Here is a 17163-nt window from a genome sequence, read left to right as displayed (position 1 = left end):
TTAGGCAGAGACAGGGGTATCTCGGGCCTGTGTGGTTTGGGATGCCCATCACGGCCAGGGCCTCGGATCGGGTCATGATAGAATACGGGCATCCCAAACCACACAGGCCCGAGATACCCCTGTCTCTGCCTAACCCACTAGTGATATTGTCCGCTCTGAGCCTAGGCCCGCATGACTTTAAAATGCGTCACTAAGGAGTAAGGCTTTCTCACTTATATACCCAACATCCCTCCTGTGTTTTGCCGATGTGGGACTCCTTCCTAAGTTGGAGTGTTACATACACCCCCTTATGGACTCAGCGTTCTCGCTGAGGTTTGCCCCACCGAATGGGATTTTGCCTAGACTCAGGACTGAGGTTTGCCCCGCCTTATCGGGATTTGCCTACACTCAGTTTGAACTCTGGCCCACATCGACAGGGTCGACACATGAGCGGCTCTGATACCATTCTGTCAAGACCCGAGCTGAGGCCCTGGCCTTGATGGGCATCCCGAACTACACAGGCCCGAGATACCCTGTCTCTGCCCAACCCACTAGTGATATTGTCTGCTCTGGGCCTAGGCGCGTACGGTTTTAAAATGCGTCACTGGGGAGTAAGGCTTTCTCACTTATATACCCAACATCCCTCCTATGTTTTTGCCGATGTAGGACTCCTTCCTAAGTTGGGGTGTTACGCATGTAGTTAATATGACTTCGTAAACAACCTTCATTTTTTCAATAATGTTCGCGGGGGTATGTATTCTCTTATGATTGATTAATTTTAGAGTTGTAAATTCACTCACAAAATTTATTGTTGCAACCACATTATTAAGCACTCTGTCGCTAAGACTACAAGTATGCTCCCAATCAAATGTTTTAATCACAAACAATTCTAATTCATTCATACAAGACGCCTTCAAGACCCACTTGCAATCTTTGTTATGACAAATCAGGACATAGCTGCAGCAATATATAAAAACCTAAGTCAATGTATTAAACAAAACTATTACAATTGAAAATAGAAAGATAGAAATGGAAATAATGGTACTGCCCAGCTATATTATACATTTCTCTGTATGTATAATAAAATATTATACATTCGTATTTTAACTTAAAAAACATACAAGAAATAAAAACAACTACAGAATGTCTTAAACCATATTATCTTACATTTATTTGATTGGCACGGTTTATTTATACATTATCAAGCATGTATAATCATACATTATACATTCGTAATTTAACAATCATAAGCAACAGATTACCCAACTACACAACAAATACTTCTACAAAACCTCTAACAACAAATTTCATACATTATAAGCTCAACAAATATATTTGACACTTTTATATCATACCTTTTTTTGTTGGATCGTTTCGCTTTAGTGTTGAAGCCATTAGCTATTGCATGTCTTGCCATTACTGAAACAAGAGTTTCCTTATCCTTGTAAATCTGATTCACCATTATTTCAGTGTTTTTGCCATCAGTAATGAAGTTTTTCACTTCAATTTCAGAAACATATAGAGCATACTGATTATCCGTTTTAACAACTGTTAACGCAATCGAATCATATTCACTACCGCCAATACACATTACAACACCTGTTTCTTTATCAAACTCTATTTCACTATTGGATTTGTCGAAAGTTGAAATACAAAGCGAAAAATTAACCAACCCAAAAAATTGTTTCTTCAACTCAACGTAAAACCCTCACTCCATTGTCGTTTCTTAGGACAATTGGAGAAGAATTTTCTTCAACCACATAGTTAACTTCAATTTTTTTACGAACTTCATCGACATCCAATTCCATGGCGATTGTAGAAACCAATTTCAAGAAAGTAATACTTTCCGAAATAATTATTGCATCACTTTTGTATGACTCATAACTAATTTCTGACTGCCAGATTCCAGAATGTCGCAGCAGTATGGGGATATTCATATTGATTTTAGAAGTATTGAAGAACGTATGTAGAAGAAATTGGTTGTTTTTTTGCTTTCCAGATCTTGAACCAAAGATTACAAAAAAAAAAAACATTGAAGAATTTTTTTGAAATTTAAATATCAGTTAGTAATTTTAGCCATAAACGACTTAATGTTAGCTAATTATTACCGTTAATTAAGGAACAGTAAATAATTACTGATTTCAATTATTTTAAATTTAGGATTAGCTGTTTTATCATACATTCGTGATTCGACCAATGTATAATATTTAGCCGAATGTATGAGTATTTTTACCATAATTCGACAGAGAGAAAAAAAGAGGAAAGGTTGTGTAATTACTTTCATTACCTAGGTTATTTATGTGGTTTACCCTAATTTAATTCCCATTTCCCAACAACAAAACAACTTTATTTCTTCTGTATCATTATTAGATATTTAAAATTCCATTTGCAATGCATGATTGTAATTACAGGCACAAGACCAAGACCTGATCAAAGTCGTTCACGGTATGCTTCTTTTTCCAATTTCATTATATTTTTAGCTCTGCCATTATTTGTACCAATCGTTTCTTGGATGCGCTGATTTGGTATTTTAGAAACATAATTGACATGTAATATATATGTGCCAATAGTTGAGAAACATAACAGGACAAGTTGGGTTTTTCGATCTTCTAAGAATTTTAATCGTGGAATTGAACAAAATGGGAATCTAATAGGTTTCCCAGAACGCAACGTGTTGTTGGTTAGTCTTGGAAAGTTGAGATACTTGAAGTCTTTGTATTTATGTTAGCTTTATACCACAACTCGAGTTCTTTTATTTCCTTTACCCAAGTTATCTATTTGCATTTTTGGATTCGAGTAAACCTTTACCTTTCAAGAGAATAATCTTACACTGGATATGGTAGATACTGATATTGTACACAGACATGTTTAATACACAGATATGCTCAAAGAATCTAACCCTTAAATAATGTAGAGCTAATATTTTTTTAAGGAGATGTTTCTGTAATATCCTTAATCTCTGCCCCAACCGCCATCTCTCTACATCACGGTGCTTGTTCAAATTTCACTAGTTCCATTCTGACAAGTATGGTACTGAAAGATGTAAGTTGAATTTCCATTCCTGTTGGACGAAGGAAGGGAAGCCTTGGAGTAATTTGTAAAGTTCTTTGCTATGTAACCAGGAGGTCACGAGTTCAAGACTTGGAAAGCGCCTCTGGCAGAAATGTAAGGTAAAACTGCGTACAATACACCTTTGTGGTGGGGCTCTTCCCCGGATCCTGTGCATAGTGGAAGCTTTAGTGCACCGGGATGCCCTTTTTTTGGATGAAGTTCCAATGACTACTTGGTTCTTCAATTTATAGGAATTTAGTAGGGAACAGTAAAGAAATATAATAACAAGATTGTCGACAACTGTCAAAAGAAAAAAAAGGACTGAACACGGCTTTTGAATCATCAACGCATCGACCAAGAAAGAAAGGCAGGTTCAGGCAATTAAAAAGATTTCCTTCCCTTTGCACCTAAGAGTGTCGCTAGTGGTCAATGAAGTGGGTTGGGAACCTGAGGTCTCAAGTTCAAATCCCAGCAGAGACGAAAAAACTAGGTGATTCTTCCCATCTGTCTTAGCCTTGGTGGATAGAGTTTCTTGATATCTGTTGTTGGTGGGAGGTGATAGGTATCCTGTGGATTTAGTTGAGGTGCGCGAAAGTTGGCTCGGACACCATGGCTATCAAAAAGAAAAAAGATTTCCTTCCCTTTCTTTATGAAAGGTAGGTTCAGGCAATTGGTCAAAAAAAGATTTCTTTCCCTTTCATTATGACAGAGTAGTTGAATTAATCGGTGCGGGGCCTATAAGATTATGAATAAGATATTGCAAGAGTTCCTACGGCTTCGTCTAACTATTTTTTGGCTTCGTTTATGTCTAACAAAGAACTTTGCGTTTCGACTTTGATCCGCCTATGAACCTTGGTTCACGTTCTATGTATTTTATCCTTTCAAGCCCTAAGAAAAGGAAGCTTTCCCTAAATTTTGACAACATGAGGGATTTACCCATCCTAGGAAAACGTATTCACCTTACGTCACGTGTTTCCAAAATGATTTAGATTTTTCAAATTAGGTTAAGAAAGTAGTAACTTACAGATTATGATCACATAAGATGATACCATCAGTATACTTCTTCAATGATTAACTTTGCGAAAAATTTCCAATGAACAATTTCAACAAAATCTTTCAATTTCTTATTTTACTATGGTCAACTCTATGTATTCCTCTATCCGTGGAGTACATTGAATGTACAAAAATGGTTATAACATAGTTTCTCTTATTCGTATTAACAACTATACTATGGAGAATGTGGTGTGCCTTTAGTTATAAAAAAATATTCTAGGAGGTCAAAGTAAACAATTAAAAAACATAGTAATTGTCATGCGACATTTACACATGTATTGGGTGGTTTTTCTGTTAAAAAAAGGGTCAGACAATTAGAGGGAGGATATTGAGAAAAGAAAAAGGCATGTTCTGGGAGAGTTCTAGCCTCTCAAATGTCTAGAAATGTTTTGATATGTTTAATTTTAGTGTTGTATATTGTATAACTAAATTTCATTAATGTCTTAGGATTTAATTTATGGTGTTGGCAGTGTCCAAGTGGTTGTTTTCAAATTACTTGTTGTAATATCAGTGTATATAGTGTTAAACATCAGTATTTGGTATCAGTTTGTATTATTGTTTCTACAGAAAAGTCTATCAATTTGGTATCAAAGCAATAACATTCGAGTATGGTGAGTAAAATAGAGGGATGAGTCAAAAAGGTGGAGACTAATTTGACAGAGGTTAGAGAAGATATTAGAAAACTGAAAGGATAATTTCAAGAAATGAGAGATTCTCTTGGAAGAATTGAAGCTCAAGGGAGAATTGGGATGGCAGAAGCATCCCCGTCTCAAACTAGATCCGTCGAAAACCAAGAAGAAGGAAGTAATGTCAACTTGGTTGGAGAAAAAGATGGGAAGAAGTTTCGGAAACTACAATTACCAGTTTTCAAAGGAGAGAATCCTTTGGGATGGTTTTTCAAAGCAGCGGAACAATATTTTGCAGTGAATGAAATTTTGGAAGTGGAAAGATTACAGGCAATAAGTACGGGTGGGCATGGTACGGTACTTTAAACTTCGGTATGGTAACTTCGGTTTTCGATATCTAAAAGAACCATATCATTACCATACCAAATTAGTTCAGTACGGTTCGGTATTTTTAAATTCGATTTTGGTATTTTACGATATGGTAATTTGGTAACCATACTTTATTTGATTTCAACTTACATATATTCATATAAAAAAACTATAACATTACACTTTAAAAACATCTCAATCATATCAGAGTAACAACTATCTTTCTTAATCAATTACACAAAAAAAATATTTCAATCACGATTAAGTAGTCCAAGTCAGAGAGAGCATCTCCGGATGACTTGATTAAGAAACAATGGGAAAGAAGAGCTTATCTTGGCGTGCATCCACAAAATAGGATGGCTATAGCTTTATTGGTCTTCACATTCCAGTAGGTCGTGTCCAAGTAGACGACATGGATGATCTAGCTCATTTGGCTGATGAGTATGGTTCAGGAGAACAAAACATTATTATTCCCAACATTGAAAACTCAAAGATTGAGGCACTGCTCAAAGAACCTCTATTCTCTATAATTGAATTGAAAGTTGGAACAAAAGTAAAAGGAAAGACTAATAAGCTTCCCAAAAAATTTATTTCTGAATAAAAGTTACTTTTATGTTCAATTGGCTAATAGATGATGTATAAATACATTTGATAATCTTAAATATAATACATATGGGTTTTATATATTGTTAAAATAATTTGGTGCGGTATACGGTATTTCGGTATTTATTGCATAAATACCAAATACCAAAATAATTTAAAACTCCTACCAAATACCATTACATCCATACCGCGGTATAAAGAATTTTGATTTCGATATGGTATTCGGTATATACCATACCAAGCCTACCCCTAGCAACAAGTGTTTGTTTGGAAGGAAAGCCTTAAATTGGTATCATTAGGTAGTCTCGACAACAAATATTAATCAGAAAAACTTCAAAAGAGAGTTGTTGAACTGGTTTCATCATTCTCAAAAGATCAATTAATATGTTGTCTTAATGGGGCTAAAGCAGATTGCCACTGTCACTACGTTTTGTAAAGAATTTGAAAAGGTGGCAACATCTATGTAGGAGGCATCTGATGGAATGTTATCTAGAGTATTTTTGGATGGTCTAAAAGAGGAAATACAGGATGCTTTTACGGGCTCAAACATTGAGAAAGATAATGTAGATGGCTTAAAAGGTGGAGGATTGAAATTATATTTTGCAACAAGTTCAGGGTTTTCATTTGAACCTAGCAGAGGAAGTTCAAGCAATAAACTAGTTGGGTTTAGGCCTAATTATCATCGAGTTGTAAACATTCTTGAAATATATGATTAAAGAGTCGGAGCAGCAGGTCCTAACACAGGATCACCATTGCATATTGCCGCAAAGTCAACTAGCTTCAACTCTTCAGTAGCAAAATTCGAGGGACACTGATTCAAAATTAGCTCGAAAAAGAGAGCTAGAGTTATATTTCAGATGTGATGAAAAATTTGGCCCCAATCGTCGTTGTAAAAGTAGCTAGCTTAACAACAACATGCCCAGTATATACCCACAAAGTAGGATCTGGGGAGGGTAAAGTGTGTGCAGTCCGTACTACTACCTCAAAGGTGGGATAGAGGGATTGTTTTCGAAAGACTGTTGGCTTAAGACAAACTTCTAGAGAAGGACCAAATGTGAACAAGAAATAATAGGTAGCAAGGAACAACAGATAATAGCAAAAATAAGTCTACCACTACATAGTACTACACTTGGCCTATTCGAAACAACAAATATCACCAAAACTCCAAGACCAAGACACTACGATCAAAGCATTACGATAACTAACACGGAAAACAAGATAAAGCGCACCTACCTACCAGCACAGACACACTCCTACCTACTACCTATCTACCATAATTCGCGTCTTCCACGCCTTCCTATCTACCTTAAGCACCCAACATAGATGAAGATGATACAAAAAAACTTCTTTGAGACTACCGGAGAAGATTTAGTTAAAGGGAACACGAAGGGTACTATGATGGTGTTGAATATGAATTCAGTTGTGGGACTTACAAGATGTAGAACAATGAAATTCGCGGGGAAGATTCATGGGCGCAACATCATAGTTTTGATCGTTAATGGGGGCTACCCATAATGAAAGACCAAAATATTTGAAGTAACAATTGGTAATGGTTAATAGGTTAGCGAGAGTAGAGTATGCAAAGTGGTAAGGATGGACATGCAAGGATTCCAAATCAACCAACAGTATTTTCCATTTGTAGAGGGGAACTGATTTGGCATTAGGGATGGAATGGTTAGTCATATTAGGTGACATGAGGGTAAATTGGAAACTTCCTACCATGAAATTCAAAGATATAGGAAGATCAGTGTTACTTCAAGGGGATGATCGAGCGTTTGGTCAACGAGATATTAGTGGTTGGAATCATTAAGGCAAGTTCTAGTCCATATTCTAGTCTAGTATTACTGGATATAAGAAGGATGAAATTTGATGATTTTGCATGGATTTTCGAACTCTTAATGATATCACAATCCCCGACAAATTTCCAGTACCATGCATTGATGAGCTGCTGGATGAGCTAGGGGCCCACCATATTTACAATATTGGATCTTAAGTCGGGTTATCATCAAATTCGCATTCAAGCTGGAGATGAAGCAAAAACAACCTTCCGCACCCATGAGGGACATTATGAGTTTATAGACATGCCATTTGGCTTGACCAATGCACCCTCTACTTTTCATTCGTTATTGAATGAAATTTTCAGGGATTACAACAACAACAACAACAAACCCACTGAATTCTTACCAAGTGGGGTCTAGGGAGGGTAAAATGTATGCAGTTCATACCGCTACTTCCGAAGGAGTAGAGAGGCTGTTTCCGATAGACCCTCGGCTCAAGATAAAGAATAGTTAACAAGGTCATAGTAATATCTGAAGTAGAATGGATGGCATAACCGAACTAAGAAATGAGAAATAATACAAATAGAGCTAAGAGAGCCATGAAAATAAGAGCAATACGAAAGTAAAAAAACAGTAAATAAGAAATAAGAAAAGGCCACCCCCTCTAATAGCATACACTAATGGCTCCTACCAGTGGGCACAGTCGTAGGCTTACTAGGCCGACTACACCAGAGCTCCCTAACTACTAGCTACAACCCACACACGCATTAACCTTCTATCCTAATCCGCGACCTCCACACCTTCCTATCTAGAGTCATGTTCTCAGAAAGCTGTAACAACCCCATGTCGTGCCTAATCACTTCTCTCCAGTATTTCTTTGGCCTACCTCTACTCCTCCTGAAACAATCCAAAGCTAGCCTCTCATACGTACAAACTGGGGCATCCGTGCCCCTCCTCATTACATGCCCAAACCATCTCAGTCTTCCTTCCCGCTTCTTGTCCTCCATCGAAGACACTCCTACCTTCTCCCGGATAATCTAATTCCTAACTCTATTTCCTCTAGTAAGTCCACACATCCAACGCAACATTCTCATTTTCGCTACCTTCAATTTGTGGATGTGGGAGTTCTTGACTGGCCAACACTCCGTGCCATACAGCATGGCCGGACGAACTGCCACTCTGTAGAACTTGCCTTTTAAGCTTTAAGGGTACCTTCTTATCACACAGTACTCCCGAGGCGAGCCTCCACTTCATCCAACCTGCTCCAATACGTTTAGAGACATCTTCATCAATCTCATCATTCCCCTGAATCATAAACCCAAGATACTTAAAACTATCCCTCTTACAAACATCCTGGAATCCAACCTCACCACCACTCCGTCCTCCTGCTTCGAGTCACTAAACTTGCATTCCAAATACTCCGTCCTGGACCTACTCAACCTAAACCCCTTGATTCGAGTGTTTGCCTCCAAACCTCCAATTTTTCATTCCTCCCCTCCCCCCTCCGCGCTTCATCAATTAGCACTACATCATCTTCAAATAACATACACCAAGGCACCTCATTTTGAATACTCCGTGTCAACACGTCCATCACCAGCGCAAACAAAAAAGGGCTGAGAGTCTATCCCTGGTGCAACCTTGTCTCTGCCGGGAAATGATCAGAGTCTCCTCCTGCCGTCCTCACCCGAGTCTTCCCTCCCTCGTACATGTCCTTAATCACTCTGATGTATGCCATCGAAACCCCTCTCACCTCCAACATCTCCAAAGAACTTCCCTGGGGACTATAGGGACTATACTTCACATCTTAGGCATTTGAAGGTTGTTTGGATATTCTAAAAAAGAATCAACTGGAAATCAAAAAGGAAAAAAATGCATGTTGGTCATCTCCTCTGAAGAAGTGCAAGTTGACCCCTCCAAGATTGAGAATATGATATCTTGGCTAGTTCCTAGAGATATAAAGTTTTTGCAGGGATTTTTGGGACTCACTGGATACTACAAAAAATTTATCAAAAACTATGGTAAGATTGTTGTCCCTTAAATTGATTTGCGGAAAAAGGATGCTTTTTCATGAGGAGGAAGAGCCCAACAATCATTTGAGACATTGAAGTTGGCTATGACTCAATTGCCTGTTTTAGCAATGCCGAACTTTTCTGAGTCTTTTATAATTGAAGTAGATGCTTTGGGATTTGGTGTTGGTGCAGTTTTAATGCAAAATGGTAAAGGTATTTCCTATTTCAGTCGAATGTTTTCTTCTAGAGCAAGAGACAATGTTCGGTATATGAATGGGAGCTAATGGCTTTTGTGTTAGCTGTCAAGAGATGGAATCACTACTTGATGGGTTATTATTTCATCATCAAAACAAACCAAAAGCCCTTAAATTTTTCCTAGAACAGAGAGTTATGGCTGAGAATCAATATAAATGGGTCTTAACTCATAGGTTATAAGTTTGAGATCAAGTACAAACCGGGTGCTGAAAATAAAGAGGCTAATGTGTTGTCAAGACGCGGGAAATTGCAAACTTATATGCATTTTCAATTTGGAAATAAAGACAAGGTATAATGGGACCAAGAAATACAACGAGACACCAAAATGACTTCTATTTTGTAGAAGTTAATTTTAGGACAGCAAACAGATGACAAATACAGCTTGAAGAATGAATGTCTACTATTCAAAGGTCACTTGGTTTTGCCAAAAGGATCATCTCGAATTCCTGGTCTATTAAATGAGTTTCATTCTTCTCCTAATAGGAGGCCGTTTCGGATATCTTTGCACATATAAGAGGTTGTCCGAGAATATCTATTGGGAAGGTATGAAGAAGGATATGCAAGACTCATTGCAAGATGTGAAATTTGTCAAAAGAACAAATCTCAAACTTTGAGTCATGCCGGGTTACTTGAACCTTTGCCTATCCCTCATCATGTATGGGAGGATGTAAGTATGGACTTCATTACTGGTCTTCCTCAATCCCATAGATTTGATACAATATTGGTTGTGGTAGATTGTTTTACTAAGTATGCACATTATATTCCACTTTCACACCGTTTAAATGTTAAAGATGTGGCTATTTTCATTAATGAAGTGGTTAGATTGCATGGATTTCCTAAATCTATTGTGTCTGATCGTAACCTTATGTTCATAAGCCAATTTTGGAGGGAATACTCAAAATAGCAGGTACTACATTATGCTATAGCTCTTCCTATCATCCATAAACTGATGGGCAAACAGAAGTCGTGAATAGGAGTTTAGAGACATATCTCCATTATATGTTTAGGAGAGTGGTCCCAGTGGTTATCTTGGGTTGAGTATTGGTTTAATACATCCTTGAACAAATTTGCAGGAATGACACCCTTTAAGGCATTATATAGAAGGATCCATCATCAATTTTTCACATGGATGACATCACTTTATGGTGGAAGAAGTAAATGAGCAGGTGCACACTTTATGGTGGAAAATCAAGCTAATCGACATTGTAGAGAAGTGATTTTTTTAGATTGGTGAAATGGTATATGTCAAACTTCGGCCCTACAAACTATGCTCTTTGGCTATGAAGATTAATGAAAAATTTAGTCCTTTTTTTTTTTGCCCTTTCAAGATTCTAGAAATGATTGGTCCCATAGCTTATCGATTGGAGTTACCAATTGGAGCTCGCATTCATTCAGTGTTTCATGTTTCACAATTGAGAAAATGGTTGCTCCCAAATACTCATGCTCAAAACCTACCTCCATTTCTTACCCAAGATTTGGAGCTTTAAGTTGAGCATGAAGCAATGAGGTAGACCAAAAACCTAATCAGTGGTAATTAGGAAACGTTAATCAAGTAGAAGACCCTACCCGAATTTGAAAATACATGGGAGAAATTTGCTATAATCAATCTGCAATTTCCTGAATTTTACTTTGAGGATAAGGTGACTCTTATAGGGGAGGGTAATGATGTACCTCAAGTTATAAAAACTTAGTCAAGGAGGTCAAAATAAACAATCGAAAAAACTTAGTAATTGTTATTAGACAGCTACACATGTATTGAGTGGTTTTTTCTGTAGAAAAAGGGACAAGGTTGTTAGAGGGAGGATATTGAGAAAAGAAAAAGGAATCTTCTGGGAGAGTTCTAGCCTCTCGAATGTTTACAAATGTTGTGATCTGTTTAATTTTAGTGTTATGTATTGTATAACTAAATTTCATAAATGTCTTAGGATGTAATTTAAGGTGTTAGCAATGTCAAAGTGGTTTTTTTCCCGATTTCTTGATATAATATTAGTGTATCTAGTGTTAAACATCAGTATTTGGTATATTTGTTCCTTTATTTAATGTTTCTGCAGAAAAGTTTATCAGAATGTTTTTATGTGGTGTTAACGATTTAATAACTATCTTTATAGCCCCAGAATGTTTTAGTTTATTCTCCTACCTGTTATCTGGATATACCAAGAAAGATGTACGGTCTAATGAGGCTACTATGAAATATTGACTCATGGGTAGGGCAAGCGTTTTTGGAGTTTTGATCATGTTGTTCCATTTTTTTGTTGGTAAGATTATGCACTTGAATGATGTATTAGGAAAGTTTAGGCTTGTATTACAAGTGCCTTTTTTGCTTGATTTGTATTTATTCCCGCATGAATATTTTGCAATTACGGAAAACTTGGTCCTATATTTTCCGTTAGTTAAGAGAAATGACTTTGTTGGATTTCATTGGATATGTTGTTGTAAAGAGAAACAACTTCCACCAAAATATCACTTCAGAGAATGAAATTGTGGTCAGATAAGTGAGTTTGAATCTAGCTACTTAATTTTGTTTTGGTTGAGTAGAATCAAAATAGAATATTTGGAATGTAAGTTCAGTGACGTAACGCCTGAGGCTGGCATGGGAGTGAGATGTCACACACAAGTTATTCAAAAGAATGGAAGTTTGAAGCATCAATATCCAAGAAAATAGGGAGATTGACAATGATGTCGCTATCGTATTGGTGCAGGATGAACAAAATGGAGGCTTGCATCCGGAGTCCTATATGTTAAGCAAGTGCCGCCAAGCTTAAAGGCGAGTTCTTCAAAGCGGTGGTTAGACCGGCTATGCTATATGAAGCAGATTGTTGGCCAGTCAAGAACTCCCACGGTGAGAAAATAAAAGTTGCGGAGATGCAGATGCTAATATAGATGTGTAGGCATACCAGGAGAGATCGAATTAAGAATGAAGATATTCGAGATAAGGAAGTAGTGGCAAAGGTAGGTCCAAGAAGTGTTAGAGAAAGGTGATTAGACAAGACATGATGCAACTTCAGCTTACCGAAGACATGACCTTAGATAGGAGATTATAGACGACACGGAATAGGTACAAGGTTAGTTAGATAGTCAAGCATTATCTTGCTTATAGTTCCGTACTATTAGTCATAGTATTACTCTTGCAGCTTCTTGTCCTTTGAGTTTGGTTATTGTCTGTTATTTCTTGTACTTTGTTTATCGTATTATCGTGTTGTGATTACTGTTCAAGATGATTTTTCATAGTACTTTGCCATGACTTCTTCATTTAAGTTATTTCTTTTCCTGTATTGCGTTGGACTTTTCTTTTCCCTTGAGCTGAGGGTCTATTGGAAACTACCTCTCTACCTCTAAGGTAGTGATAAGGTCTGTGTATATTCTACCCTCCGCAGACCCCACTTGGTGGAATTACATATGTTGTTGTTGTATACAAGTATTAAATTTTAGCAGGGCTTCTTGAAGAGCAGCTTTTGTATTGAACTAATTTGACATGGAAAAAAGCACCTCGTAACAGATTGCAGTTCGCCTAGACTGCAAATAGCATGCAACTAAACAAGTAGATTTCATTATTGAAATAGTTAAGATCATATTAGTAACAAACATTGAAGCGCGTAGAAGCTTTCTCTGTGGACTTGCAGTCCTGTCTTGGGAAGTCAAGGTCAATGTGTATTCCCAGTGCAGCTTAAGTATATTAAAGAAAATATAGAGTGCAGTTTGATTGTGAAACCTCCTAGCGTCTTTTCTTATCTAGAAAGTGAGGGGTAAAGATTGTATGACTTAATGAAAGACTAATTTACAGAAATTTTAACTGACTGTTATGAATAGAATAGGCATTAACGTAGTATTAAAAACTAGATAGAGCTGACTCAGATCTAGATCCATGATGATAAAGAAGTTAAAGGAGGACCCTACTTGGTTCTGGAAAGAGAGTAATTTCATTGGATGGATGTTAGTCTATGAAATTTTGAGGGATTGTAGATACTTTTATGGTATGTTACTATATTTGTTAATCAACTTAAATAAAAGATACTATTATGGTTGGCAAAGAGCGTTAAGAATCACTGGCTGTCTTATATAACTCGATACTTAATGGCTAGACAACATCATTATGATCCAGCAGAACATGCCAAATAAGTGCATGAGATCATATATTGTCACAGTTTTGGCATGGCCTATTGTTTGTAAATTTTTTGTTCCTAATGGCCCTTATCTGTTTAATACTTTCACCCTTTTTGAGTTTATTGCTGAGAATTGGTAAGTTTGAGGGGAGTTAATCTGCAGTAGTTTACATTCTAGCAACTTTGAAGTAATGTTTTTGGTAAATTGGTTCTAATTTATTTCAGAAACAACATCCTGGTAATAAAATCCTTTGATCATTTTCTATGGTGGTGTTATACATTAGCATATGGCCAATCTTGATGTAGATAATGAACCTGAATGGATAAAGAGGGTGAAATCAGAAGGTGCCATTCCCCTTCTGGATCCAGATAATTGCTCAAATGGGTGGGCTTCTCCACCGGGGAATAGTTTCATGGTAAGAGGTCCAGAATACTTTTCAACAAAGGTTAAAATTCCTGGTGGTGAATTTCTTCTGAAACCTCTTGGTTTTGACTGGATAAAAGCTCCTAAAAAGATTTCTGATATTCTGAATAATCCAAAACACCGTATCAGGAGGGCTCTTCAAGATGAAACTTCTACTGGTTGCAAGCCCTTTGTCTGGGCTTTCAACTTGCAAGTTCCTAGTAAGGAAAACTTCAGTGCTGTTGCATATTTTGTGGGTCTTGAACCCGTCCCTGAAGGTTCTTTGATGGAGCAGTTCTTAAAAGGAGATGATGCTTTTAGAACTAATAGGCTAAAACTGATCGCGAATATTGTTAAAGGACCTTGGATTGTAAGAAAGGCAGTTGGGGAGCATGCTATATGCGTAATTGGACGTGCGCTGACTTGCAAGTACTGTATAACAGACGACTACATAGAAGTAGATATTGATATAGGATCTTCAGTGATAGCAAATGCAATTGTTCATCTCGCATATAATTATATATCAACCCTTACAGTTGATTTAGCTTTCCTAATTGAGAGTCAAACTCAATCAGAACTTCCAGAACAGATTTTAGGAGCAGTAAGATTTTCAGAGCTGCAGACCACTTCAGCAACGCTAGTTGAAATTCCTTCTGATGGGAACATAGAAGAGTTGCTGCCTTCTTTCCCTTCAAGGCTATGGAAGTCTTTCGGCGACAGTTTCTCTCACCTTGTACATGCAGATACTCAAGGTTGTAGCTCCAGCTCCAGTCCCTCAAATGTAAAGGGGGATGTTGATAATGGGCTTTCTGAAGAAGGTACCAAAAGATGGTAAGTGATCTTAGACTTTAAGAGCACTTCGTCAAATACATGACCGGATGAAAGAAACTGGAATTTTCCTTCTGTTAGTTTTACTTTTTCGCTGTTTAAGTTTGATTACATTTTTTTCTTTATCTAAACACATACCATGGTAAAATAAGTATCTTTTACATTGCTAAGCATGACAACTACGAAAGGTTGGGCTCATCGTTTGTTTCATCGGTAAACTTCTGACTTCATGTTTTATTTTACTTCATACAAAATCTTGGTATCTTACCATGTTAAGATGTTGTCCATTTTATATTGCTGAACTACAAAAAGTTTGGCAAAACCTTCTTTGATCCAATTTGTCAGCACTAAACTTAGTCTACTTAGGTGATGAAGCTCTTTTTCTTGGTGGTGTTGGTGAAAAAGGTTACATCCTTCCCAGGGTTACAAAAAATAAAGCACAAGAGGATTACAATTTTGGTTTAATTCCACAGCATTGAAAGCTCCCAGTTCTTCCTCTTGAGAATTTTCCTCCTGTTAATTAAAGCTTCTTGAATGGTACTTACGATTGTTTTGAGCAACATTATTACGGTATTACAAATTTTATCTTTGTTCTGAATTTCCTCTGTTTTCTTTCCACCCAGAGCCAATGCACTGAAAATTTCCACGGTAAGTGTGGATTCTTGAGTTCACATCGTTTATTAAGCTTCAAACTCATTTCATTATGTTTTTTTTGTAGAATCATGTCATAGGAGTTCCTCTTACCAGTATCGGACCGGAGTAAGATTTTACATACCGTATCATCTTTCTCTCTTCATCTTCAATACATATCCACAGAATGCTTTAGATTATTTGAGATGCTTCCCTCTTATATAGAGCCAATAGTTGTAGACTTGCAGTAACGAGCTCATCTCATGTTTGCAAATGACTCCCAAGTATATAAACAATGAGTTCAATGACTTAAGTATATGTACGCATTTTTACCTATTTCAGTGTTGGCTAATGCTATCCTGCATTTGTCTAGTCTCTCTTCCAGCATACAACTAAAATCCACAGGAAATGTTATAATTTGCTAAATCTTTTTTTTCCCAGATAAGGATGTTAATACAGAGTCATATTACATTTCTTTGAAACATTTTGACCTCGCCTATTGTTTAAACACACACATGTAGGTCGTGTGTAGGTGCTAGTGCGCTGGTTTTTTTTTTTTTTTTTTTTTTCAATTTCCTGTATATCAAGATTACAGTTTGCTCTTGATTCACACCCTCTTCCAATGAAGACACAGTCAATTTCCATGCAATATGTCCCTTGCCCTCTTCGTATTCTTCATTGGACTGTTCTCTCTCTCTCTTCATATTCTTCATTAGACGTTTCAGATGAAATGTTGCTCAACTTATATGCATTAAAGATACTATTTTATAATAGCTTTAATAAATCTGTATATCTTAGCTTCCCCTCTGTATCCTGAAATCAAGTTCTCGTAGCCGTAGGTTCAAATATGTTTTCATATTCTGATGGCATAATAAACTCATACATTTCTTCATCATTTGAACTTTGCAGATCTCCACACTGTAAATCCAACGTATTTACGCAAAGGTTCTATGGCTTCAAGCATGAGCGAGGAATCCTAATAGTGGTCTCTCATAATGTCGCTTGTGATGGCCACATTAGCCATTATTTGTAGCACAAAAATATGTATACATTTCTGGGGGGAATTTACTGACATGGAACTACAGTAGCATTCTTCGCTTTTAGTTCATTTCTCTATGAAAAACACTTCTCCCAGTTGCTCATTCACTAGTATATTTTATGTTGATTTATATCTACTTATATATCAATCGCTTGGTAACAATAGGTTACTAATTTGAAGGGAGTTAACTGTTCACAATTTCCAAGTTTCTTTTCCATTCTTTTTCTCTTCAGCAACACCATTTTGTTGATTTAGGAAATATTCACACAGATTGCAGGTGGGATATTTGTTGTAGAACTAATCGTGGTTCCTTTAATATACTTGAACACTCTGTTTGGAGGGTGGTTTCCAAATGGTATGGTTTGGTATAGTTATTAAAAGAATCATGTTTGTTTTAATTGTTTCTTAAAATGCATGGTATGCTATGGTTTAATTTCATG

The 17163-nt window shown here is 36.9% G+C and overlaps 1 protein-coding gene across 9 annotated transcripts; it reads left to right on the top strand.

Annotated features, from left to right (window-relative positions):
* Positions 1-2268: 2268 nt before the first annotated feature.
* On the top strand, positions 2269-16906 carry LOC107873182 (protein ENHANCED DISEASE RESISTANCE 2-like). 9 transcript variants are annotated; one of them, XR_001675162.2, is made up of 5 exons: positions 2269-2424; positions 14049-15057; positions 15678-15702; positions 15773-15813; positions 16594-16906. XR_001675162.2 is itself a non-coding variant. In XM_016719929.2 (4 exons), coding segments are annotated over exons 2-3 (948 nt in total). In that variant the 5' UTR covers positions 2269-2424; positions 14049-14110; the 3' UTR covers positions 15774-15813; positions 16594-16906. The 9 variants fall into 9 exon arrangements, 8 of the variants coding, with proteins under 8 accessions (XP_016575415.1, XP_016575418.1, XP_047270826.1 ...); XM_016719929.2 differs by lacking the exon at positions 15678-15702; XM_016719933.2 differs by lacking the exon at positions 15678-15702 and having other exon boundaries at positions 2295-2424; positions 14130-15057.
* Positions 16907-17163: the final 257 nt, after the last annotated feature.

This window comes from Capsicum annuum, chromosome 6 (assembly GCF_002878395.1).
Source record: "Capsicum annuum cultivar UCD-10X-F1 chromosome 6, UCD10Xv1.1, whole genome shotgun sequence".
Taxonomy (NCBI): domain Eukaryota; kingdom Viridiplantae; phylum Streptophyta; class Magnoliopsida; order Solanales; family Solanaceae; genus Capsicum; species Capsicum annuum.
This window is presented reverse-complemented; position numbering and strand designations above follow the sequence as displayed.

Excerpts from the sequence above, each read along its gene's own strand:
- LOC107873182 (XM_016719932.2), top strand. The coding sequence starts at position 14,111 with ATGGCCAATCTTGATGTAGATAATGAACCTGAATGGATAAAGAGGGTG.